At 44.3% G+C, this 25,738-nt stretch overlaps 6 protein-coding genes across 13 annotated transcripts in view; 2 read left to right on the top strand and 4 right to left on the bottom strand.

The window, feature by feature from the left end:
• The window catches only part of LOC125764907 (tyrosine-protein kinase Fer-like), a 39,469-nt gene extending 33,437 nt beyond the window's left edge, over window positions 1-6,032 (bottom strand). For 4 of the 7 annotated variants that reach the window (XM_049429607.1, XM_049429612.1, XM_049429613.1 and 1 more), the window contains exon 1: window positions 5,876-6,032. The gene's annotated coding sequence lies outside the window, so the exon portion shown is untranslated. Of the gene's footprint in view, window positions 1-5,850 lie in introns of all 7 variants that reach the window. The other 3 variants (XM_049429609.1, XM_049429610.1, XM_049429611.1) reach the window with 3 other exon arrangements.
• Window positions 6,033-8,550: 2,518 nt separating this feature from the next.
• Window positions 8,551-12,145, bottom strand: LOC125764955 (DNA topoisomerase 3-beta). The gene is made up of 8 exons (XM_049429720.1): window positions 11,869-12,145; window positions 11,027-11,774; window positions 10,825-10,953; window positions 10,678-10,749; window positions 9,997-10,591; window positions 9,268-9,925; window positions 9,064-9,191; window positions 8,551-9,002 (listed from the first exon to the last, which is right to left on the bottom strand). Exons 1-8 carry the CDS (start codon window positions 11,957-11,959, stop codon window positions 8,847-8,849), a joined length of 2,577 nt encoding a protein of 858 aa, XP_049285677.1. The 5' UTR covers window positions 11,960-12,145; the 3' UTR covers window positions 8,551-8,846.
• A 326-nt stretch (window positions 12,146-12,471) lies between these two features.
• LOC125765031 (probable glutamate--tRNA ligase, mitochondrial) lies at window positions 12,472-14,591 on the top strand. The gene is made up of 3 exons (XM_049429877.1): window positions 12,472-12,767; window positions 12,827-14,011; window positions 14,074-14,591. The coding sequence occupies exons 1-3, from the start codon at window positions 12,572-12,574 to the stop codon at window positions 14,322-14,324; spliced, it is 1,632 nt and encodes a 543-aa protein (XP_049285834.1). The 5' UTR covers window positions 12,472-12,571; the 3' UTR covers window positions 14,325-14,591.
• LOC125765060 (serine incorporator 1) lies at window positions 14,342-16,936 on the bottom strand. 2 transcript variants are annotated; one of them, XM_049429917.1, is made up of 4 exons: window positions 16,733-16,936; window positions 15,452-16,469; window positions 15,048-15,213; window positions 14,342-14,972 (listed from the first exon to the last, which is right to left on the bottom strand). In XM_049429917.1, the coding sequence occupies exons 1-4, from the start codon at window positions 16,766-16,768 to the stop codon at window positions 14,834-14,836; spliced, it is 1,359 nt and encodes a 452-aa protein (XP_049285874.1). In that variant the 5' UTR covers window positions 16,769-16,936; the 3' UTR covers window positions 14,342-14,833. The 2 variants fall into 2 exon arrangements, with proteins under 2 accessions (XP_049285874.1, XP_049285875.1); XM_049429918.1 differs by having other exon boundaries at window positions 15,048-15,204; window positions 16,733-16,934.
• Window positions 16,937-17,163: 227 nt separating this feature from the next.
• On the top strand, window positions 17,164-18,822 carry LOC125765142 (probable N-acetyltransferase san). Its single transcript, XM_049430039.1, has 2 exons — window positions 17,164-17,337; window positions 17,459-18,822. Exons 1-2 carry the CDS (start codon window positions 17,330-17,332, stop codon window positions 18,162-18,164), a joined length of 714 nt encoding a protein of 237 aa, XP_049285996.1. The 5' UTR covers window positions 17,164-17,329; the 3' UTR covers window positions 18,165-18,822.
• A 1,413-nt stretch (window positions 18,823-20,235) lies between these two features.
• Window positions 20,236-25,317, bottom strand: LOC125764954 (hormone-sensitive lipase). Its single transcript, XM_049429719.1, has 6 exons — window positions 22,598-25,317; window positions 21,619-21,896; window positions 21,420-21,557; window positions 21,105-21,342; window positions 20,903-21,028; window positions 20,236-20,833 (listed from the first exon to the last, which is right to left on the bottom strand). Exons 1-6 carry the CDS (start codon window positions 24,362-24,364, stop codon window positions 20,723-20,725), a joined length of 2,658 nt encoding a protein of 885 aa, XP_049285676.1. The 5' UTR covers window positions 24,365-25,317; the 3' UTR covers window positions 20,236-20,722.
• Between the last annotated feature and the right edge of the window lie 421 nt (window positions 25,318-25,738).

The following is a 25,738-nucleotide window of genomic DNA, read 5'->3' as shown; positions in this document are numbered from 1 at the left end:
TGTGGCATGAAATACACTGAAATACAAACACACACATAAAACGCACAAGGTAAGCTCAACCAGCTTCCTATTTTATGCTAAGAAGACTTTCATGATACGAGCTACACTTTCAAATACTTTTTGCCTTTCTATTTAATGTTGCAGGGTTTTAGCAGTGGTTGACCTTTGCCACATAAACATAGATTTCTAGCCTTCAAATGATTAGCCACAAATGATCGATGATGAACAGTTACGCTTCAAGTTACCAGTCTGCGTCTGTTATGATTAACTGGTAGTTTATCTTTTACTAAAATAAAAAACTTAATTAAATTATTCGTTTTTATATTTTTATATATTATATTTTTAGTTTGTTTTATATACGGATTGTCCATTTAATTGTTTCCAAAACGTAGTGGATCTGTAAAGAAAGAAAAAAAAACAAAACAAAAGGTTAGTCGAATTATCGTCAATTTTCCTAAGTAAAATTACAGTAAATAATTCAATTTAAAAAACATTCAAAAAATGTATTTTGAAAATAAAACAAAGGACTGTTGCATTAGCTGTAAAAGTTTTACTACAAATAATTTAAAATATTGTTCGTTTTTAATTTATAAAACATAAACAAATATGATGTAAATAATTTTGTTTGCTTTATCATATAAAGAGCATGTTTTAAGTGCAAAAACAATCAACAGAAAAGGCAATAAATTACATAATGTTGAAAGTGTAAAAATAAACCTGATAACATTAATAGCATGAAGTGTATAAAGCTTTTAATCAAGAAAGCAGGCCAAACAAACAAATGTTGACAAATACGATTGCGAGTCAGTTAAAATCAATCACGGCCAATTGAAACCCTATCTTGTCTTGTTTAAAGACATTCACAATTGGCTAGGGAATGTAGATGAAAAAATCATCGAAAAAAGCAGCGAAGTCATTTCGCTATGATCGCTTTGCCATTTAAAGACGCGTACAAAATGGAAGTAAATCTAAAGAAGCTTTATCAGTAACAATTGGATAACAATCATTAAATAATACATAAAAAAGTGTATAGAACTCCTCTAATTTGATAAAAAAGACTCTTTTAATTCTTATAGTTAAATGTACTTACACCCAATGCTCAAGTGCACAACATAAAAAGGAAAAAAATGCATTCCCTTCAGCCGCATAAGGGAAGAAGCAAAACCACACACAACAACAAAAAAACGGTACAAACTCTTGCTTTGTTTGTGTCTGCAAAAGCTGCAACTTGTAGCGGCAATTGATAGGAAAACTGGATCAGGCGGATATGCTTCATTAGCGGACCACCAATGGCAATGGTCGCAAAATCACCAAACTGGTTATCGATCATAATGGAATACATCATCTTTTGCTGGATGGAAAAAACCGGTTAACAAAACACATTCCCCCCCCAAGCATACGGAACGAGCCTTGTGTTTTGTGCATAAATTGTAACATCTTCCCCTTTGTCTCGTCGGACACGGTATCAGTATTATGTTGTGTGATGCTTAACTTTTTTTTGTCATTTACTATTAAATCATTTAAAGTTTTTTTTTTATTTTAATTTTTACTTAAATTTAGCTAATTAAATTGCGTTTGATTTTTCGATACTATTGTTTTCTACAACTTAAAAAATCAAGCTCCCCCCTTTTTCCTAGGCGTTTCAGCGTTAAATGTTGCACGTTTAGCCCAGAGTGCACTTTACCTCAAGTTTACTTCAAGATTCATCTTCGCTCCATTAGTTCTAAACGTCCAAGCGCCGGGGAACAATGAACGATCGAGCTCGTACTTGAACACTAGCATCGGATCTCAAAGTCCATAAAATATGTTTCCACCATAGAAAAAGGGATAAACACGAGAACTGGCTTGACCGAAGCACACCATATCGTAGCATAATGCTGGCTACTGACTGTGTGTTCATGGTAAGTGCGAAAGAATGCTACATTATGCTACAAAACAAAACACAAGAGCGCATATAATATAGTTTTATTACAGCCGGGGTTTTTCGGTACTATTTTCAATTCGAAGTGTTTAACACTTGTGGAAAAACATTCCTTCGGTAAGCGCTTCTAAGCAGCAGTCATCAAGCCGTCAAGTGTTAGCGGAGTCGTTGGAGATGAATTTTCTCAACGAGTTTTCATGCTGCCGGAAAGCTGTTGTTGTGCTTAGATTGGCTGCTTCTGTTGGTATAAAGTTTACACTCCAGCCCGACTCATCGCTACCTGTTGACGCGTTCATTCTCAGCTTCCAACCCCAAAGGAGGGGAAACGGTCACATCAAACGATCCAGACGCAGCTCCCCCGAACGATCGAACGGTAAAAAAGGAGTTGTGCACACCCGAGGTGCAACGACTCCATCCACAACCGGACACTGGAAATGGAGAGACACTCGTAATTGTAATCATGGTGGGAAGTGCCATCACCATCATCATGTTTTATGCGTTCATGTGTAATTATTGACAGAAGGAAACAGGTTTCCACCGTCGTAAGCATAAGGGTAAGGAATCTGTCATTGCTACCTTCTTCCCATCGATCGATCAACGATTAGCTGGTGTACAGAAAGGGCAAGCAGAATAATGCTTGCAAACACAACGCTATTACACATTAGGGGGATCCGCAGTCTGTTCTGAGAAGGTTTGATAACGCGCCGTCCGATAAGGAAAGGCTTTTAAGTCGCACCAGTTGCGATATGTAAGTGCATCGTCATCAGCCTGCGTTAGTTGTGGTTCGCAAAATTCATTCAAACCAATCGACGTTACGAACGTTACGTTACGATTGCATGTTGAAGGGTCCCTGCGGGCAAAATAGCTCAGTTTTAGCATGCTGCCTCTGTTACTCCTACACGAATACAAATTTTTTTCGTGTAGGAGTAACAGAGGCAACATGCTAAAACCGAGCTATTTTGCCCGCAGGGGTTTCACTATATGCACCCACATACACATGCGCGTGCAGCAGAGCGCAAATGCACCGTTAAGATGCACTGAAGTAAATACATTTAAGGTTTTTTTTATTTAACTAATTGGGTTTATTTTAATAAATAAAAATAGTTTTCTAATCAAACTAAATAATTTCATTCTAAGTGAGAAAAAATATTATAAAAACAAATTAAAAAAAAGCCACTTACGCAACGGAATTGATTTTTTTTTTGCGATAAATTTCAAAAGATATATTGCCCGATATTATCACACCACCCTTGTACCAAACGAGATAGCGTGTGTAAATACACGTAAATACCTATACTTTCACATTGGTGGTTTTTATTTTTATTTTTCGCGTATATCCAGCTCACTTCCAGCGTACGCACGTCGCGCCATGTCATCCGATCGAAGCTCCCGAACGGCAGGATGACACCGATCACGTTTTGCCATCCCGGGGGCTGCATCTATGTATACGTGTACGCGAGCGTGTCGCTGGTGTTGATAACTTTTTCGGCCGACAGTAATGGCCGTTGTGGAACTAACTTTAACACATCCCGTCCTTACGCCGCTGCTGCTGTGCTTCCCGTGCAATAGACTTTCTACGCTGAAGTGGCCACGAGTTCCACGCACTGCAGCAGCACACAGACACACCGAGTCTGAGATTCACTTTACAAAACAGGCGTGCGAGGTGCGTGGATCGATGATGTGCTAAAGTTGCACTTTTTTTCACCCCATCCAGCACACACACACGGCCACGTCTACGTCCATTGTTATGTAGTGTTTTTTATTTTATTTTATTTTTATTATGCTTTTTTTGTGTGTTGTTTGTGTTATGTTCGCCACTGTCCGTCACCCCATTCGTAGCATTTCCTGTCCCCAAACCCTGCAACAGCAGCAAAACCGGTTAAGCCAAACAGGGTGGCCGAACGTCACGAAGACGAAGACGACGACGACGATGATGGTGATGACAACGACACGGGCCGTCGTGTTGTTGGAGCGCCGTGTTGATCGTGAATGCATCCATCGTACATACATGTACTCAACCGGAGGAAATTCGAACCCGAGAAAACGCATACGCAAACGCAAACGCAACTCTGACACTGTGGTAAAGACGTGTTGAAAGTTGAAAAAAATTCTAATGCTAATCCCATTTTTGTCGTCGAAAAAAAAAGGTTAAACGCGAGTGTTAATGATCATTGCGATCAATTCTGTTTGATGAGAGATTTCCAACTGAAAGAGACTTAAAATGTTATTGCTGTGTTTTTTTCTTCTTTTCGTTGCAGCTAACAAAGAAAATAAAATTTAAGCACTATTAAACCAAACGATCGAGATGAATAGAAGAGAGATGAACACAACAAATGGCGCTAACAGGGCTAGTATACACGAACGAAACGATCAATAATGGACGCTTGAATGTGTTCACGATCGAAGAAGATAACGCACACGCATCACAAATCATTGCGTGCGTGTGCGTGTGTGTGTGGAAATTATCCTAAATCCGTTTGAAAAAAATCACATTGACTTTTATCCAATATTAAAATTAAATTTAATCACAAAATCAACAAATATTTTGAAATGGGGTTTCTGCGAAATAAACAAACAAAAAATCCCAAAAACTAATTTTAACCATTTAAACCGTATTCACTGGTAGACTGTGAATGATCAAGCAGCAGGAGCAAGCTGTGCCCAGCAATTGATCGATCAGATTTGATCTGTTTGATCCGGCAGCATAATATGATTTTATATTTTTTGTACCAAATAAAAAAAAGAAACACAATGTGAAACGTGCAAAGCGAACTAAAGCGAACGCAAAGAACATGTTCCAGCACGTCGCGTGTGGTGGGGAACCGCTGGGGGTTGCTTCTGTTCTTCGACACAGCACCAACACACGCGCACACGCACACACGCTCATGCATAAGGCGCGACGGTGTACCTATGGAGCCAAACAGGTTTTCACGATGTTTTGCGCTTTCTTCTTCACCTGGATTTCGTTCTCTTCGCTGCTTTTAGGTCGGTTTGGTTCGGATGCGAGACCCAAGATTTTGGTTTCTCCTTCTTATGGTGGTATAATGGGCAGCCTCCACCTAAGCAAACGGGCGGTGCGCAGGAGAGATTGCTTTGTTGTTTTTTTGTTGTGTTTCTCTCGTCATTCCTTCGTTTCATCGCCGTTTTGGGTGGTGTTTTTTTTTGTTGTTGGTTTTTTGTTTGCCTGCTTTGTGGTTGAGGTTCCGAAAAGGTGGAAGTTGATGTGTTGCGTCGTTGTTTGAAAACCGGAATGAAAACGGGAATGGGATGCAACGAAAACAACATGCCCAAAAACATACGCATAAAAGGAATAAGGTGAAGAAAGGGTCGCAAAAACAACAACGTTTCTAGCGTTTGATTTAAATGGTGTCTGCGCAAGCAAACACACATCTCGCGTCTTGGGGTCCAGCGTTTGCGTGGAAAATTGTAGGCAAATTAAATTATTTCACTCACCTTTGCATGTTTACTGAAACCTCAAAAACAGGTTTATGCTGCAGGTTGATGTTGCGGGAAGGCGGACACACGGTACGGCTTTTGCGTCCGGTTGGGAAATACACGATCTTCAGCCACCAGCTAAAGAACGTGGTGATAAACTCTACCCCACTGTATCGCATGCGCTTGATCACAACACACACACACGCCCATATCACAGTAGGCGGAGGTTTATTTTGGCAATTTATCGCACTGTTGGCACCGCAGCCACGGGGCACAGAGGTTTTTGGGAAAATGCATTCCCGTAGAATACGGTCACAAAAGCCATTTACACTTTCGTTGCCCGTTTTGAAATCTCACACACAGGTAACGCACCGCAGGAGGATAGGACAAACAAAAACACCACACGGGACGTACCCCCGCGGTCGATCGTCGGAGGGTTGAAGAGGAAATTTAACACTGCGAACGCACACACCCTCAGCGCCTATAATACGCACGCAAGTAGGAAAAAGAAAGCCTTACCGTACACACAAAAATATAAAGAACGCACTTCACTTCGCACCTGTGTTTGTGTATGTGTGGGGGGAACGACTGAAATGCCGCGCCGGCATTTAGAGAAACGTAGCGACGATCAACGCACAAACGTTCGCGCGCGCGGTTGCTTTATGAATGAATGAAATGCTCGGCACAGAGAGAGAGAACAGCGAGCTGTTGGCATTCGTCGAACTACGAAATACCGCCACACAGTGGGCAACGGTAATAACAATTCGGAGGACAAAAATGTATTTTCATATTTATTGATTTATTTCTAAATTTTCTCTTGCTTCGAGAGTAATGAGTTTCGGTTAGAAATAAATAAAAACAAAAACCTTAATGAGATGTTTGTTTACTTTAACTTTAGGAAACTTTTTTAAATTTTTAATTTATGTTGTAACAGAAGAAAATACAAATATATTATATGATTTAAATTTTTAAATAGATAAAAAACTGCAAGAATACATTCTTTCGACATAAAAATAAGCTGAATGTATGGAGATTTTTACGATTCTGGTAAAATATTCAATCTTCACCCTTTGTGCGTCACCATCGTCATCCAATGTTCGTTGAGTTTTCGTTAAAATCATTGTTCGATGTGTTGCATCTGTCAGTACAGGATGGCCTATCTAATCGTCGGTTGCTAGAGCGAGTTCGCTGCAGATGAACAATCTTCATGAGAGAGAGAGGGAGAGAGAGATAGAAGAAGAGAATCAAAATCAGGTGAGAAAGTTTCTCGCTCGCCCTATCGACACTTGTGGTTACGGCGGTTATTGCATTTAATTTCAAATTTGGCATGAAACACGTGACTTTAAGGTGTGTTGTATGGTTTTATGCTTGAAATGAATTTATCTCAACAATAAGAATAAAGTTGAAGGTACGTAAGTTTGTAAGTGTTTGTTTTAAAGGTAATTCAATTATGTTCCTATTTTCCATTAAACTTAATGTGCATAAAAATGGGGAGTTCCAATTTGTTTTACGAATATGTGTATTCCTCATATGTGTATTCCTCATATGTATCACTAAAACGCACCTTTTACGAAGAAAGATCGTATTCATAGTGTAAAAAGATAGGCAAAGGTTTGCAAGTCGAATGTACATTTGCAGTACGTGATACATTTGAAATAGGTTAAATGAAACATAAAATACTCCGCAGAACCACCCTTGCATGTTCTAATGCGATCATCCATTAGCACATAGTTGTCATAGCAACACACACAGCTACTAAGATGATTGATGATGTATAAGTTAAGAGAGATGCCAACACGGGAAAAGCCCTTCGTACTATCATTGGAGCCGCATTCACTAGACATGATCGCTAATCACAAGTGTCCGCCGACGAATCGGTGGATAATTGGTGAAGATTGGCATTGTTTGGTGCGATAAGCGCTGACGCTATTTTTTTTTCTCCCATTTTTTTTGTAGCGCGCGTATCTTTATTGACTGCGAGGCATTGCTTTGTCACTAATACGCTTGGATGCAAACACGGAAGGTACGTGTGAACGTTTAGTTGTAATTCGAACGTGGAACGAACGCGTGGTCTCGATACAGATCGCTTCTACACTGATCGCACGTATAGCAATATGCTGTTTTACTGCCGCAATTATACAACTGATGGATTGGTTTGAAAGGTTCACTCTGTGCTGTGTGGTGACTGTGATCGCGTCGCTTTCGATGCTGTTGGTAGCGTCGGTGCAATTAATGCACCGACTAGAGGATGGCGTCAACCGAGACAATAGTGAGCTGTTGCAAACGATAGGCGAACTGCGGACCTCGGCAGCAGATTTCCACTCTGGCTTAGCCGGGTCGAACAATGGTCCACTGCTGGCGATGATCATTCGATCGTCGAAACAAAATTACGCACTGCGACGAACCATCCGACGGACGTGGGCCCGGGAAGGCCATCGTGTGATGCACAGATTTGTGCTCCATTCTGGAAACATTCGTCCGAATTTAAACGGCGAGCAGGGACTTCCTGGTTGGCTGAAAAGTTTACAACACCGTGGAACCGTCGCAACCAACGCACGGTACATACTATTCGTCAACGACACTGTGTTCGTAAATACCCGATTACTGCTGAAAGCCATTGAGCGAGTACTACCGAAGGAAGGATTTATTCTCTGCACACCGATGGCCAGTGTTGTGGGGCAAAATGTTACTTGTGACACTTCCCATCCGATTCTTGTTTCGATTGATATCGTACGTGGAACGGCACGGCAACACGTTGTCCACGATGGCAGACGGTTGTACCTGAATCGACGCGAAACGGAAGCACTGGTCCGCCATCAGCTGGATGATGAACCCGGGCTGACGTACTTCTTTACTGCCTCTCTGCTTCAACTCTCCGTCAAAGGGCCGCTTACCCAGTTGATCGATCAACTTTGGTCGTCCAGCGGTGGGAATGATACGCCGATCGAATACTAATTACATTTCTAGCTTTGTAACGGCAAAAACATTCGACGACAAAAACATCATACAAGTTCTATTGAAAGATAAAATTATCGGATTTCATTTAATGTGGTACCTGTAGTATTATATATGATTAAGGACAATATACACGATAACGTACCATGATTTCATGCCCACGGAATTTCAGATGTAGTTAGCTTAAAACATACAAAATAAGTCAAATAAAAGAAAACCCCAGTAACACAACAAATCGCTGTACGTTCGAATAATGTTAACATTTCGTAGAGATTTTATTATTTCTTTGCGGAATAAGATTGTGTGTGTGTGTTTGTTGTTGTTGTTGTCGTTCACCTCAATACTGTCCGGTGCAATACTAGGCTTTGCAAGATACATGATTTTTCAAATCAAAACACTTTGTTTTTTTTTTACACAATTCGGTGTAGGTACACCGGGATCGAGGTTTTAGTTGAAATGTTGCAAATTTCGTTGCAGACGACATGGAAACTGGGGGAGGGTGTGGTTCATTGATTGTTTGTTCAATTTGGCAAATTTACACAAAATAGTTTGCCAGCTGGGTCATCTTATCCTTCGGTGCTTTATTACGTCCGCGGCCTCCCTTGCCACCTCGGCCGCGAAAACCTCGGCCCCGTCCACCACGGCCACCTGCATGATTGCGACGCATTTCGACCGCCTTGTGCTTCTCAACCTGCGTTACGGGAAAGCGATATTAGTATCTGGTAGAGATTAGTATATTACTCATTCCTTACCAGAGGCATAAAGTCGGCGAAACAAAAAATGCAACCTTTTTTCTCCGTAACCTCGTCCTTGAAAGGAGTCTTTTCCTGTTTGTACACGGCCGTCACTTGCTGGGCGCCACATTCGTCACACGATTCGGCTAAAAAATAGTAAAACGGGTGTGGTTCGTGATATGAAACCTTTAAACGATCACAACCGTGTCCACCACTGCCTACCTTCTACGGTCACTTTTACCGCATCTGCGAAGCAATTGACGATAACATCGCACAAACCGTTGCACACCAAACGCCACGTTTTCGGTGTCATCGTACAGTCTAGCACCAGTACGCCCCGATCACACTCCATGCAGCTCGAAACGCCCAGCAGCGAGAGGGAATGGGCGCACGTCGGATGCGGACAGTTGTTGCAACCGGAGTTCTTGACCATATCCCTGAACGGTGGATGATTGTAGCAGTAGGGGCAAAGCGGGAATGCTTTACCCATCGCACCGTTCGTCCACGCTACGAGTTCGAAATCGTCCAGCGGACATTTAAGCTCGCGGTACACACGGATCGAACCCTTGACCGGCAGCGTGTACGTTTCGTCGCATGTCGGACAGTGAAGCCGGGCCGGTTTGGACTGGATGTATTTCATGTAACGTCGGCATTTGCCGCACCGGGACAACGATTTGCCGGACGAGCTGAGCGAGGAAAAGGTGGATTCGAACAGTATGTCCATGTTGCTGATGTTTTGCACAAAGTAGAGAAACTTTAGACGAAATATTTCGACCGCATGCTTCAGTACCGAGCGGAAGTCGGCCGAACCGTGTGCGATGAGATTCAGCTGCTGTTCTACGGCGGAACGCATCGTCGGTAGAACCAGCTCCGGATCGATCTGGTGAGAAGGGGCAAAAAAAACGTTATTGATTTTCTCGACAAATTTTTGTACCATGTGAAGGACCTCACCTTTTGGTATCCGTGAACAAGCACAATGCCAAGGTTGGTCGGCGTCAGGGTGCGACCGTTTCCAATCGCCACATAGTTGCGCTGGCAGATATTATTTATATGCACCGGTATGGAAGCATCCGTACCGATGCCATGCTTTTCCATCAACGAAATCAGTTCCGACTCGGTCAGATAGTCAGGCGGACCGGTTTGGCTTTCCACTAATCGTACATCGCTAATCTTCACCTTGTCGTTTACCGCAAACTGGTGTACGAGCTCGTTTTTACCAAACGCTTGCCACGTCATTACCTTGGTAAAGCCGGGATCGATCAGTGCACTAGTGGTGGCGGTAAACAGTTCCCCACCAATCCGGAACTTGGTTGTGTGCGAGCGATACTTTAGATCGCGCGAAATCGTACCGAGAAAGTGGCGACAGATGTAATCGTACACCCGCCAGCTATCACCGTCCAGCTCATTGCGGGAGGCCAGCTTCATCGGTGTTATGGGAGGATGGTCGCCGGCATCGTTACCCTTGCGTGGATGCGTCATATCGCGGGCAATCGCTTTGGCCTCCTCGCCAAACTCTGACGAAGGTTGCAATAGTCGTACGACTCCACTGTAAAGGGACAGACAGTGAAATAGTGAGGAAAATGTTACGAATATATGTATGCTTCGGGCATACATTCGGGTGGATGATCATACTTGAGGTCAAAGTTTGTCGGATACTGAGTGGTTTCTGTTCGAGGGTAGCTGATGTATCCTCGCGTGTACAATCTGCAAAGGGGGGAAAAAGAAAAAGGTTTTGTTTGAATATGTTCGTAAAATTGGCCTCTCAATGGGTGGACATACTTTTCGGCAATTTGCATCGCCGTATGAGGACCAATGCCTAGACCTGCACTAGCTGCACGCATCAGTTCCACGGTGTTAAGAGCTTGAGGGCGTCCGCGTACCTGTTCCTTCGAACTTACCGCTTCCACGCTAAGAAGTAGAAAGAAACAAAAGTATTACAACCGCTTTAAAGTGTACCGCTGAACAACCGCGTTCTACTTACGTTGCTTCCTTGTGATCTTTCACCTTGTTCAGATATATACACGCGATCTCTTTCTCGAACACCCGCACACGATGCCATTCCAGTTTGATTTCTGGATTTTCGCCCACGGAAACCTGCACGTACCAAAACGTTTCCGGCTTGAACGTTTGTATTTCGTCGTGGCGTTGTACGCAAAACCCTAGCGTTGGCGTTTGACACGGACCGTACGATATGAGCGATGCGTCCAGATCCGCATACTTGCCCTGGAAGAACTTGGTTTGAAAGCGGGTGAACGCACAGCCGATGCGCAAATCGAGCTCCTGCCGTGCGTCGACCGATTTTGCCTCATTCTCGTTCGGATGGATCAAATTGTCCATCGCGTACTTGATGTCCTTCTCGGTGATGGCGGAAAATTTGGCGCGATACGTCACCCGGTTGGAATGCACATTGTGTATCGCTTCCGATACGGCCGCCATCACTTCGTAGCATATATTTTCGCCCTCCTTGTCGCAATCGAGCCACAGGATGAGGTAGTCGCAACCGCGCGCCTCCTGCGCGAGAAAGTATGGCATGCGTAGGTTGGGTGTGGATTCCTTCTTCTCGGTCGGGCAGGCGAACAGTTCCGCCGGATCGACGCGGTCCCATGAGTTGTATTTGCCGACAAACTCCAGCCCCATTATGTGGCCACACACGGACGTCATTTTGAAGCGGGTTGTTTCGCCACGGAACTGACCCACCCATTCATGTACCGAGCAGGCACCATTAGAACCTACGAATGGAGCAGAACAAATTGCACGTTACGGTCCTGACCAACGTTGGACGAATGCGTGCACCCAAAGGGGACACCGCCTAGTGTTAGCTACCTTTTCGCACCGAACACTTCCCGTTGCTTAGAATGCTAGCTAGCGATGCTGCTAGCGATGGCTTCTCTGCCACCATTAGCGCAACCTTCATTGTGAGCGTGGCGTTTGGTGCGTTTCAGTAGAGATAAAATGCACGTTTAACGGTTGGATACTATTTTGTGAATAAATAACTAAAATATCAGAAAGCCGCCTATTTACTCTTTCTGCAAATATGCTGCGAACAAATAAATACAAGTCAAAAGCGGCGTTTTCTCGTTTTTACATTTTGACATTCGTTTGGCAGCGTAGTTTGGCACGGTAGTGACTTGCGCGGTCATGCGAAAAATATTTCTTTATGCAAATTTTACAACACTTGAACAGAATTGGAAAAAATGATAAATATGCAATTACAAATGTTGTATAAACAATAAAGAAAGCTAAATGGTTACCTGATGACCTGAGTTTTTATTGAAAACAATACATTTGAAACTTTTCAGAGCAAATTATTGGTGATCGTCAATTAGCGTGAGCTAAGTGACGGATAAATAACATTATCCAATCCTTCTGTCAAATGAAGCACAAGATTGATAAAGCGAAATATGTTTTCTATGCTGATCTTGGTTTATTGTTTATTTCGCGAATTGTCAAACGAAAAGTTCGGAACCAAAACAAAGTATTTCACCATCCCGCAAACCCGACAACGGTATGACCGTGTAGTACCGATATGAACGTATTTTCTGGTTCGTGGAGGAGAGCGAGTCTTCCAATAGGGTTGTTTTCGACCCTAAGGGCATCGTCGGTAGGATGTGTTCGATTTTATTGTGATAAACCGTCCATTGGAGCAGCATCAAAACCTTCGACCGATGGAAAAGACAGCAATGAACAGGAAGTTCGAGTTCGTTTCGCTCCTAGTCCAACAGGTATGCTACGTGCTGAATGAGTTAAACGGTGGGTTTTTACAAAAAATCTCGATCTGTAGGACATATGCACCTGGGAGGGTTACGAACGGCATTGTACAATTATCTGTACGCCAAAGCCCATGGTGGAAAGTTCGTATTGCGCATCGAAGACACCGATCGGGAAAGGTTAGTGGAGGGTGCTGCGGATAAACTGTATGCCGATTTGAAATGGGCCGGCATCGAACCAGACGAAGACCCGTACAAGGGAGGACCAAACGGTCCGTACACGCAAAGCCAGCGGTATGAAATCTACAAGCGAGAAGTGAAAAAGATCATGGAAGATGGGCGAGCATATTATTGCTTCTGTACCGAGCGTCGGTTGGAGCTACTGCGCAAGGAAGCGCTCCGTTTACGTCAGGTACCGAAGTACGATAACAAGTGTCGTCATTTAACTCCGGGTCAGATTGCGGAGCGGTTAGCGAAGAACGATAAGTTTTGCATACGCTTCCGGCTACACTCGAAAGGGGATGAATTTAATGATCTAATTTACGGTAAGATCGTGTATTTCATAGCACAGCAGGAAGGGGATCCCGTTATCATAAAATCGGATGGCTATCCGACGTATCACTTTGCGAACGTTGTCGATGATCACTACATGAGAATTACGCACGTGCTACGGGGTGTCGAATGGCAGATATCGACCCCGAAACACATACAGCTGTTTCATGCATTCGGTTGGCGACCGCCACAGTATGCCCATCTGCCACTGATCATGAACCCGAACGGATCGAAGCTAAGCAAACGGCAAGGTGACGTTCAGCTGGAACACTATCGCAACAATGGTGTCTTTCCGCAGGCACTGCTGAACTACATCACGCAAAGTGGCGGCGGGTTCGGAAGGGAACTGCTCGACATCGAGGCACCACAGCTGAGCGACCTGATACGACAGTTTGATCTGAAGAAAATTAACGCCAACTCTAGTCGTCTAAATCCGGAACTGTTAAAGCATTTCAATCGGGCCGAAATAAGGTACAAGCTGGAAAACGATAGCGAAGCAGCCGAACGGATCGTCCGGGAGGTGACGGAGATGGTACGCAAGGAGTTCTCCAAGGATGTGAAAAATCTTCAGCTTAGTCCAGAACACGTGCGGGATGTGCTGAACTGGTCCCTACCCCGGATAGATTCATTGCAAGATCTCGTCAAAAGCAAACTTTCCTTTCTGTGGGTATTGCCGAAACCTAACAAGGACAAAATCGTCGATTCGGGTAAGCGATCTAAAGATAATCCTTAAGCAAACGGATAGTTCTAACGTTTTCGTTTCCTGCAGATATTCTAGCCGTGCTGGCAAAAAACTTGGCTACCGAAGCGGACGTACCGGAGTTTAACAAATCGGAACTGAGTCGCTTCATCAAAGCTTTCGCCGAACGGAACCATCTTGCATTTGAAAAGCTCATGAAAGCGTTACGATCGGGCTTGAGCGGACTGCAGGAAGGTCCCTCCGTTCCGGAAATGATGGAAATACTCGGCCGCGAGAAGACGGTCGAACGGATCGAGCTAGCAGCTGGAAGACAGAAATAGACAACAGCATTGAGCGCTTTGGTTTCCAACGAGTCATTAGTTTATTGATGGTTAAAGTTCACATCTGGTTGTTGTTGTTCCGGGTGGTAGCATCGGTTTTGATGAATGTATAATACACCATATATATGCTTCGGTTCATACGCGCTTACGCACATCCAACCAATGTTGGAACGGTGCGCTACAACACCATGTACATTGATGAATGGAAATTTAAAAACCAAATGTTGCAAACAAACAAATATAGAATTAATGTTAGTTGAAAGATTATGTGATAACGTTTGGATCTGCATATTTCTTTACGCTCATATTACTACATTTTGCACCATAATAATGCCTTCCTATGCCTAGCCATCGTCGTTCGTTCCCTTCCTCCAAAAAAGATTATTCATATCACATTTATGTAATTCATGCAACAAAAAAAAAAAACTTAAAATTTCTAATGTTCTACTATAAAGGTAGATTTTGTTGAGTAATCAAGTTTGGAAATGGAGCGTAGAACATTAATTATTTTAGTTGAATTCACGATCGGGAAGTAAGATCGGGGCGACCATCGTCCATCCGTACAGTAAAATGCACATCCAGCTGGAAACCATCTTTACCCACATGGAAGCAGCATTTGCATTGAGTGTATCGAGCGAAGAGTTTGGCCTAAAGAACGGGGAAAACAAATTCGCGTTAATAGTAGCGAAAACATACTTTTCCAGCATTTAGTTTAATACTTACTGATACCAGTTTGTAAGCGTCATCATCACGTACAGTGTGGCTGTGATAAACACAACATGGAACAGTGACCAATTGTAAGCAACGGCTTCCTCCTCGTTGTCTAGGATCTCATTGCCACCACGAGAGCCACTGCCGCTCGCGCCATCTTCGAGGGTAGCTGTAAGATCTTGATCGATTAGTTAAGGTTTCAGCGCAAAACAATTTCAAACGAAAGGACACAACACATTCAACGTAGGGGTGCCAAAACGTCCACAAAGAAGCATTAAAGATAGAAAGGTTGGAAATTCGGTGTTAGTTTGTTCCCAAGCGCAACAGTTAACTAACGTTATACGAAGGAAAAACTAAAGCAAACCAACACAAGCGATTCTTGGTGCGAATTCTTAACGTTTTACGCAAACAATTACCTTGCTTTTCCGGATCGGAAAACTGCGAAACATTGCTGGCCGACCGCATCGATGAGTAGAGGATGCAGAGCAACCAAATGATGAGTCCGACGATGCTGGTCTTATCGAAATGCACCTTGTTGCTTGACTTTTCACCAATGATACCCAAAAACCCGGGATTACATTCGGCTTGCGGGTTGTTAGCGATGGCCGACCAGGTCAGATACATCGTGTAAAGCGTCACCATCGCGCTCTGTAGCAGGCCCGACTTTTGTTGGTGCTCTTGTACCGCGGGCGTGATGGACAGGATGCTCACAGCGACACACATTATTAAGTTAAATATGATGAAGAACTGGTTCAGCCCGCAATCATCCGACTGGGTGTAGTACACGAACATAAGTACTACGCCGGCCAGCGACAGCCCGTACTGTACGCCGGTAGCACAGCAAAGAGCAGCAAACCAGCCACGGGATTCCTCTTCCTCGTAGTTGCTCACCCATGCTCCAGCCCAGTTGTGCGCAAAGTCGATGATGTACACCAGCTGCACCAAAATGAAGGCGAACCCTCCAATCATACCGACCCACATCCAGGCCGGTCCGAAGCCCGACTCCGGGATAAAGAATGCGCCGATTGCAATGCCAATAACGATCATAAACTTGATGCCCCAGAAGCCATTCTGAAGAGCCGCCCGGGGATCCTTCGATGATCGGACGTTCATCATCATTACCGCCCAAAGAGCGAAGAAGCAAACCAGTGCGAAGCAGATACGATACACGGCCAGATATCCCACGGCTGAGCTACAATCGATGGTTTCGCTAGCCGGTATAATATTCGAAGCGCTCGACGTGGAGTTCGTACAGAATGGGACTTTCTGCAGGAGTTCCTGCAACCCCGGTGCTAACATGATGGCCCCCACAACGGCCCCGAGTACCAACATCAGCGCATACATGAATCGGGTAGCGGTCGAATTGGACTTGAGCGACGATGGACAAAGGGAGCAACACAACGAACAGGCCGTTCCCGTGCAGCAGCATGCCAGCTAAAAGACAAAACAAACAAACAAAAAACAAACATTTTACTACGTGTGTGGGGATGAAAGGCAAGATAAGACAATTGTAACGCAGAAAGTGATGATTCATCATTTGTTAATATTTTTCAGATACTCTAATCAAATTACGGAAGAAAGACGCTCTTCCAAAATAAGAGTTTTTTCCTGCTTGGCCTTGTGGTCATAGCAAAAAAAAAGACACAGAAAATCAATATGGAAGCACAGTCCTCCTTTGCGCGATTACTCATACTTACATTGGCCGCTGAAACTAATCCCAAAACGGCTCCCATTTTGAAGCTAGAGTCTTTTTACACTTTCAACACAATTGTGGCACTTTTTTCTTTGTGAAAGTTGCTCAGCAAATAGAAACTACGACTTTTTATTACGGCCCGAAACAAACAAACTCTATTCCGTCTCGAAGTTGCCTTCAGAATAACAAAGAGCAGTGACAGTTGTTAGCTATGAATTAAACTACATCACAGGGCGAATAAAAGTTGTGCAAAAATGTGTCTGCAAAGACGATATTTTTTGCGGTAAAAATACAATAAAAATATAAAAACCTAATGAGAATTTTTACTTGATTAATAAAAGCTGTTTTTAGGGGAGAAAATAACAAATAAATAATTTTTAATTGCTTAACTACGGACTAATAATTCTGACGTTCAAAACGTCAGACTGCTGTCTGACAGACACCAAATTTGCTTTTTTGCTAATCGTTCTGAGCAAATAAAAAAAAGACAAAAGTCCGTTCCAATTTTTGGCTCTAAATCTTCACTGTCGTGTCCTTTGCAGGATTGTGTGTTCGTGTGTTGCACAGGTCTCTTTATTTGGCCCCTTTCGCAAGAACAATTATGACTCGGTAAATATGCAAATCGGTCACATATTTCTCGCTCTGGTCAGACCGCTCCAATACGTCTAACCTCAAACATCGTGGGTGCATATTGTCGTTCTAATTCTACCACCGTGTGTTGCTTTCCCAGGCTAACGCGCGAAGCTCCGGCCCGGGCCAACATTGAACTGGGCGACGTAACGCACCACAATCTGAAGCAGTTGAAGAAGATCAACACGGTCGTGCTGCCGGTGTCGTACAATGATAAATTCTATCTGGACGTGCTGGAATCGGGCGAGCTGGCAAAGCTGGCGTACTACAACGATGTTGTGGTCGGTGCCGTCTGTTCCCGTATCGATACCTCCGAAAATATGCGCCGATTGTACATCATGACACTTGGTTGTCTCTACCCATACCGGAGGCTTGGCATCGGCACCGTGATGGTACAGCACATTCTGAACTGTGTCGAACGGGACGGCAACTTCGATAGCATATTCCTGCACGTGAAGGTAGACAACAAGGGTGCGATCGAGTTTTACAAACGGTTTGGTTTCGAAATAGTGGAAACGAAACAACACTATTACAAACGAATCGAACCGGCGGATGCACACGTGCTGCAGAAAACGCTTACGAAAAAGGCGGCAGTGGCGGCCGCGGCAGCAAATAGCAATCCCTCGCACCATCACTGTTCGGAATCGGACGAACACTTTCAGGTTGCGAATGGAGATAGTCATGAGGTACCGGAGGCTGGTGAAGCTGCCCAGAATCCACCGGCCGACGTAAACGTTAACAATCATTCGAGCATTCAAAACTCGACCTCACAACAAACGCCGCAAGCCGCGGAAAAGAACCGATAAAGCACTGATGGGCAATCGTCTCGAGTAACGCATTTGCGCACCATCTACGAAAGAGAACAAAATAGAAAGCCGTATCCTTCATCCAACCGTGAAAGCAAATAGCTACGACTAGGGTTTATGTCGGGAGGAACATGTCCTTCTGTAAAGCTCGTTTGTGACGGCAGCACCACTTTCGCGCTGGTCGATGATGAGTTGTGTCCGCTATTGGGATAGCGGAATCGTTCTATTTGTTAAATTGTACATCCAATGATGATGATCGTTGCTGCTGCGATCGATGATAAGAGAACCATTTCCCCCTTCCCGCCCATCCCATACAACCATCCACCAATCATCATTCGCCTTGTTACATTGTATTTTTGTGTGTTTTCCTGCCCTTCCTAGCTACCCCTGCCTATTTGTTTTTCGTGATGAAAATTGTGCAAATATTGTGAGTGAAATATGTGTTCTTAGCCTGTTAAAGTCCGGCCCCCCGGCGGCACCCTTTTCCCCGATCCCTATTTGTTTGTGTTTCTGTTTGTAGTACTCATCAATAGTTAAGCGTAATAGTAACACGACTGTATGGCCCAAAATTGCTAACACAAAGTGAACGAAACATCTTATAAATCTTACCTAGGACGAATAAAGTTTATCACGATAACACGTAAGTGATCGTAGCGAATGATAGTTTGGTTTTATTTTTTCTCCTCCGTCCTTTTTTGCTTCTGTTTCCGTTTGCCAAATTAAACTACCTAAAATAGATCATCTATTTCTATAACATTCGCCGTTTCGTTTGGGTAAACATGATCGTCGCTTGATCGTCTTGTTTCTCTGTGGGGTTTTTATGCGATAATACCCCCGGTGATATAATCCTGAAACAGGCTTCGGATCTCAGGTCTCTCGTTGCAGTATAGCAAAACTCCATTAACCATGCATTGGTTTGCCGTTAAGAAAATACATTAAATATATATGTAGGTATATTTCGCCCAAAATGTAGGTACCTTTTCCTTACCTAATCCGTTTAAATTGAGACATTTCTTTTTGTTAACAATTGTTTATTTTTCTGATCCGCTTATCCCAAATTGGTATAAATTTGAAAATATTTGAAATACACATCATGTTTATAGAAGAAAAAAGATTCTTTGTTGTTTTTTTTTATATCAGACGTAGATTATTAGTAACACATCACTTTCTCCGTACTGTCGCACAAAAATGCTTGCTTATAGCTTTGACGATCCTTAACGCACACAGTGGGAAATGAAGAGCTTTCTTCCTCTAATCGTAATACGAGCAAAATAGTGATTGTTTAATGTTAATGTTCCATTCATATACTCAAGGTACGGGTAACACTTCTTTTGAAAAGTCCAGTCTTTTGGAACAAAACCTATTGTATCGTGATTGTAAGAACGAAACGAATGGATGGATATGATGATTGACTGTGTGTGTTTTCGGTACTATTAACCCGTCCATCGTTCCGATGCACTACCGTTTCCAGCAGCACTGTTACTGTTCGATTACTAACTTGCCAACGTGGTAACAACAAGATAACGGGTGAGTTTTCTGGCTTATGTTTACGTCTAATCCTAACACGCTAATTACTCTTTGCGGATGCTATTTCCCTGCAAATGGGAGTATGTTTTTTGTCACGATTATCAGGATAACCATCGAGAAATTCGTTTAATGCTTGTTCTTGCGCCATGCTGGGAAGCTGCGAATGCGTATAGTATTAATAGTGTGTAGTAGTAACAATGAAACGAGATTCTAATGCAATAAGAACTGTTAACACAAACGGAAATGTGGCTTTGCACCACAATCAGGCATGATTTCATCATTAAATCTACCCAAGCACCAGTTCGGTGGTTCTTTTTTTGGTTGTTGTTGTTGTTGTGGTTCAATTATAACTTATTCCCCCCTTTTTACAACCGTGTTACATTAAAGTTACAAAAGTTGTAATATCAATAGTAAGCATTTAATGGTAAAGCGGCATAATAGATGGCAAACACGTGTTTACGAAATATCGAGCAAGTTTCCCTTAAGCGCAATAAGACAAGGCAGACAATAAATTCGGCACAGACCGGCCGGTTAAGACGGTGTGTTGTTGATTTGTTTTGTATGCTATACTAGCTTTTTTGCTTTATAAGTGCGTTGCGTGATTGCAAAAAATGTGCAATAACAAAAGCCGCATCGCAGTAAAACACAATGCAACGTTGGGGGACACAAGGCCAATCGGTTTGCTTTCGCTTACAAAAGCTTCAAAACGGACGTTTGACGCGGTTTTACTGCTAATAGTGTTTCTCATTTTTATGTTGGTAGATTTAGTTGGTATTCCTTCACAGTTACGTTTTGGGTCCACTCGTTTTGCGATCCGTTTTGCGACGGTACTGGACGATTCGGGGTTTGGGTTTAACCTGTTTCGAGCTTTCTTCTTGAGCTTTGGATTAGTATTGTTCCTTCTTTTTTTTTTTGTTTGGTTTGTTCCAAATTTGGCTGAGCAGCATCCTGTTATCAGTCGCAAACTATCGCGGCCACTACAAAACGAACGTGTGCGTTCAATAGCAGCAGCCGCGTTACCAACATTTACGCTAACAGCAACCCTGCTTGGTGCCCGGATCGTCTAGCGTGGTCGGTATTTCCAGCAGCTCGGCAATACGCTGCACACACTGCTTCGAACCCTCGTGCGCTTCTTTGGAGATCTATCAAAAAGGGGGAAAAAAGCGAAGTTAGTTTACTTTCATATCGGAACTCCAACACTCCATACGTACAGTGGCGAAATTCAAGAAGCCGTGTGGCAACCCAGGTAAAATGTCTAGCGAAACGGACCGGTTTAAGCTCTTCAGTCTTTTGGCAAACATCACACAGTCATCCAGACAGGGATCCAGAACGACGGTCTGCGGGTTGGGGGTAGAGCGAATGATTTTTGTAAAGTTCAATTTAGCATTACACAAGCGGACAGAGCGGACGTACTAAAATCTTTGTTGGTGGAAATTGACTCAACACTTCATCGGTAGCCCAGTACGGCGACAGGTGGGAATCTTTCGGCACGTGAAAGATAAACTCATCGGACGGGCTGCGAGCAATCAGCGCATCCAGATTCGTTTGCAGCTCGTTCTGCGAACCGCTGGCAGCGATAGGCTTCGAGGCCGTTATGCTAGTCAGCGTGTTGGACACTTTGCTCACAAAGTTACTTGCTGCCGTGGTTACACTGCAGACGAAAAGCGAACAAATAACCACATTAAAATGAAGCGTAAATAATCACAACAATTTTTAGCAACTCCTTACCGTTCCTGTAGATTCTGAACGCTGATCGCTTCTCTACCTATATCCAGCACGATGTTTTCTTCCGACTGGGAACGAGATACGGGACGAAGAATCGGTTCCAGCTCGCCCGCTGCATTGGTGGTCGTATCGAGGACGTAGCTAAAAAGGTTGAGATTGTTAATAACTGCTTCCTCCTTCCGCAAATCAATCGCTAACGAACCTATTGATAAAATTCGAAACGTTCTGGTTTGTGTTCTGTTCCGAGCTTATGTCACTCGGCATATCCATGTCCAAATCATCCACCACGGTCACATTGCTTCGTTCCGTGTTCAGATTGACCTGCTGCAGTGTGATGGGCTGCGAGTCTTCCTCCAGCGATGTGATGGTATTGCTCTCGTCCGGACTGATTATGTCGATAGTATTGCCGAGGGATTGACTCTTCAGTGCCAGCGTATCGCTTGCCGTATCGCTTACCGGGCTGAGATGCTGATTTTGAAGCTGTAACGAACGAACTTCGAGTGTTTAGAAGATTTTCATAAATTTTACGTCTTTTTTTTGGCGCAATAATCAAGGACAAGTGAGCGCGATAATGAAATGATTACGAAAGGCGCGTTCTAAAGCAACATCCCAAAGGCGATAGACAGATGTAACAGACGGTGTTACATCATTGCTACAATTTATTGATTTCTTCCTATCGGTTGTACCCAAAAATAACATCCTTCTGCCGTGTTCCCATTTAAGCCCATCCGGTGAAGGATATTTGACGTCACCAAGCGTCCAAAAAAAAGGGCAACATCCAGTGATTCAGCACCGTTTCGCGTAACCACAGTTGGATGATTCAATCACACTTTAACGCAACTTATCAGCTGGAACTGGAATAATGAGAACTCGCGCTCCGGTTGTGGCGTTCGATTTGGCGCGGCAAATGCCACCGTATGTCTTGAGAGGTAGCAATAACAGGGAACTTATCAGGGAGGAAGAGAACGTAGGTCAAAGCTTCAGGAAGAATTCATTGTGATTAGTACGAACAACCGAGTACTGCCGCTGTAACACTACTATCGGTGGTATAACTGACCTTAGAGGTTAGCAAAAGAGGATCTTTCTTTCGAGGAGCAGTTCCTTTGTGTGGCCTCATATTAATTTAACAGAGAATTAAATGAATTCCAACACACCCATGCAAAAGCGTAAAGATCACTCACCTGTACAGTGTTGGCACTGTTTAGCTGTTCCCACATCGAATTATCATCTCCCGAATCGGACCGATCGGGTGTTTTATCCTGTTCATCCCTTCGGTCACTACCGGTTGGCACCATCACAGGCACATTGTTGTTGCGCATCTGCTGCCCCGCATTAACGATCGCTTGCCGCTGTTCGTGACGCTTCCGATTTTCTTCCAACACTTCCAGGCTCGGACAGGCGTATGCCTTCAGGCAGCGCATCATAAACCCGAACGGAAGCAGTGGATCCATCAGGCAAAGCATCCGTGCCGGGCTGGGTACGAAGCTGATCAGTACCGGACAGTACGCGATAAAGATCCCATCCGGGCGGCGAATGCCGAGCTCGATCGCTTTCATCGCACAGCCCAAGTTAAGGTTAGCGCCGGCCGAATCACCGGCCAGTATGATCCGTTCGCCGGTCGTGCCCAGCAGCTCGCAGTTACGCAATGCCCAGCAGTACGCATAAAACACTTCTTCCAGTGCGCGCGGGAACGGTGCTTCCGGCGCTAGGCTGTAGTCGATCGAGAGGATGGGCACGTTCAGCGTGACGGCCCATTCGCGCAGGTACGATTCGTGCGATTTAGAGCTCTGTGCCACAAAGCCACCACCGTGACAGTGGAACAGTAGCCCACGGGATGCCGGATAGATGGTGCTGCGCTGGGAGTTGCTCCGTTCGCCAATCATGCCCTTTCGCTTGACGGCCGATATAAGCCGTGCCTTGATCGGAGCAGCACCGCCATGGCTTTTCGGAATCGGGATATCCACAAAGATGTCTTCCTGCACAGGATTTTCACCCGCGGTAGATCCGCTCCGTTGCTCCGTCCCATCGGTGCTCTGTTTCAGCTGTATCGGTTCCGGTGGGATCGTTATTACTCGGTTCACTTTCACCTTAAACCCTACGAACGATGGCAGCGAGTGCATCATCTCCGATTCGGCCAAAAACCAAAACGCTTTACAGAAGTCGACATTTGAGTTTTGCGAAATGTTGACAATTCGACGGGCGCGCAGTTCCGGATCGAGCATGTACTTGGTGCTGGTGTACATCAAGCTGGTAGCCTTCGATATTCGGCCGCCTTCCGAGTAGTAGCCCTCGGAAAATCCAGCCATCCCGATCGATATGAACTTCAGCAGGGGTTTAATCGAATCGCAAAACTGAAACCCAAGGCAGCGCCCGTAGAAGCAGTACTGATTGATAATGCCACCGTGGGCAAACAGTTCCTCCACCGAGTGCGATTCATCCGGGAAGAGATCGCCCGATTCGCGCGTCCATTCGCGCAAGGTTTGGGCGTGCTGCAGACAGGTGCAGAGACTTGCCATCAGATGGTTGTACGCTTCGACTTCCTTCACGTACAGTGCCTTCCGGAACAGGATCGTGCTGCGATTTTCCATCACGTAACGTGCCAGCTTAAGGGCCGTTTTCACACAACACTCGACGACGGCCAGGAAGCTGCGAAACCCGTTGCCCGGCACGCTCGGATCGAAGTCATACTCGTGCATGAAACTCTGCACCGTGCGGACTAGTGGTTTGGCCATCTCGATGTGATCGATCAATCCCACGAATGCACCGTGCAACCGTAAACCGGTTTCCGTTTCATCCGACTCGAAGTAGTTGATGTTGTTGCGGCACAGATCGATCAGCGTGTCGAACAGCATCAAGCTCTGTTGCTCCTCTGTTGTGATGGCGTCTCCACTAGTCAGCGGAATGGAACAATCCGCTTCCTGTTGCTGCTGCTGCTGCTGTTGCTCCATTGTGTTTGTGATGATGACGCTGGATCGATGACGGGCGCGTAATCTTTCCCTACCCGTGGCTGGCACACGACTGAAAGCAAATACAATTCCAGTGATGGTCCGCAGTGCGGCTTATCATTATCGGGATTGCTCCGCGGTACGATGGTGGCAGCACGGTACGGGAGGGTCGTTCAGTCAGTCATTCCCGTGTTATTTTTTTAAAAGGTTCACTGCGCCGTTGGACTTTGCCTACCCGGATGAAGGCAATTCCCCGACTCGTTTGCTGTGAAGGAACTTGCACGATGACGATGGTTCGATTCACACTGATGACAAACACAAACACACATACACTCCGCGAACGTGAAGCGCTGTTGCATCAGTGACGAATGCACCTGTACTGCACCTTGCACATTTCAACACTTGCGTTGCGCCGCGTTGCAATGTACCTGCGTCGATGTACGAGGATACAGGGAAAACACGTCACGTTTTCCACCTGAACGCTCACGAGACACGAATGCAATGGAAGGTGCGATAAGAACAGGCACACGCAGATGCACCCTCGTTAACCCGTGTACTTCGTTAGCTTTCCTTCGTTCAAGGTTTTCCTTCGATTGCGACACGGTCACAGCAAACGACGAATTATCTACATCGGAACGCACAGAAACACAAATCCTAATGCTTTATCACAAAAACGTTACACAGATTCCATCACTTCGGTTAAAGGGGTTCTATTCACAGCTATCGCTAAGGAATGCGATTAAATACAAAACTTTCACCAGCAAAACACATTAAAGCGAAGGTGCAAGAAAGCGGACAGCCGTGAAAATGTTTTCGTTTCGATATCAACGATAACAAGAGCAATAGCAATAACAGAAACGCGTCTGCCAGCTGTCAAAATGTTCGGAACGAACGCGAGCGAGACAGGTATAGTTCGAACGCGAGATTGTGAAGTTCGAAACGAACATTGCCTTTCGAAATATGAGCATAACGTTTAAAAAAGGCGTTATGAAATGAGCATAAACAGCATGGCAAGACCAATTGTGGCAAAAATGTAAGCTAATTTACGATATGTTTTTACGAATAGTAAAGGGTCTTCACCCTCAATATTAGATAATTTAAAAATGTAAAAAAATCATTGACTTTTAATATTAGTAATATATTTCTCATAAACGATATTAAAGTGTTTTAAGTTAAGCAAAAGCTCTCATTTAATCCGCAAAAAAACACATCTTCCTTAATGGTGATTGAATTTTATTGCGGACTCTTCATCACAAGCACAACCCTTTTTTTGGTAAAAGGCTATCCTATTAATGAACCGATTTTGATTCTGATTGAAGCATTGTGATCACGTTCCTTTAAACTGTGACGTCCTTTTGTTATTTTGAGAAATCATAA

The sequence above is a fragment of the Anopheles funestus genome, chromosome 2RL (assembly GCF_943734845.2).
Source record: "Anopheles funestus chromosome 2RL, idAnoFuneDA-416_04, whole genome shotgun sequence".
NCBI classification, from domain to species: domain Eukaryota; kingdom Metazoa; phylum Arthropoda; class Insecta; order Diptera; family Culicidae; genus Anopheles; species Anopheles funestus.
Note: the sequence above shows the minus strand (reverse complement) of the source record. Positions and strands in the feature narration are given on the sequence as shown.

Bases quoted from the DNA above. Each gene is read 5' to 3' on its own strand.
- LOC125765031 (XM_049429877.1), top strand. From the start codon at position 12,572: ATGAACGTATTTTCTGGTTCGTGGAGGAGAGCGAGTCTTCCAATAGGG. The intron at 12,768-12,826 runs GTATGCTACGTG...CTCGATCTGTAG, and splicing joins TTTCGCTCCTAGTCCAACAG to GACATATGCACCTGGGAGGG. The intron at 14,012-14,073 runs GTAAGCGATCTA...CGTTTCCTGCAG, and splicing joins GGACAAAATCGTCGATTCGG to ATATTCTAGCCGTGCTGGCA.
- LOC125764955 (XM_049429720.1), bottom strand. From the start codon at position 11,959: ATGAAGGTTGCGCTAATGGTGGCAGAGAAGCCATCGCTAGCAGCATCG. The intron at 10,592-10,677 runs GTATGATCATCC...GTCCCTTTACAG, and splicing joins CCGACAAACTTTGACCTCAA to TGGAGTCGTACGACTATTGC. The intron at 9,003-9,063 runs GTAAGGAATGAG...CCCGTAACGCAG, and splicing joins TCGCCGACTTTATGCCTCTG to GTTGAGAAGCACAAGGCGGT.
- LOC125765060 (XM_049429917.1), bottom strand. From the start codon at position 16,768: ATGGGAGCCGTTTTGGGATTAGTTTCAGCGGCCAAT. The intron at 15,214-15,451 runs GTAATTGTTTGC...TAATCGATCAAG, and splicing joins TTCCGATCCGGAAAAGCAAG to ATCTTACAGCTACCCTCGAA. The intron at 14,973-15,047 runs GTAAGTATTAAA...CCCGTTCTTTAG, and splicing joins ACGCTTACAAACTGGTATCA to GCCAAACTCTTCGCTCGATA.
- LOC125764954 (XM_049429719.1), bottom strand. From the start codon at position 24,364: ATGGAGCAACAGCAGCAGCAGCAGCAACAGGAAGCGGATTGTTCCATT. The intron at 21,343-21,419 runs GTAAGGAGTTGC...TTTCGTCTGCAG, and splicing joins GTTCAGAATCTACAGGAACG to TGTAACCACGGCAGCAAGTA. The intron at 20,834-20,902 runs GTACGTATGGAG...CCTTTTTGATAG, and splicing joins GCTTCTTGAATTTCGCCACT to ATCTCCAAAGAAGCGCACGA.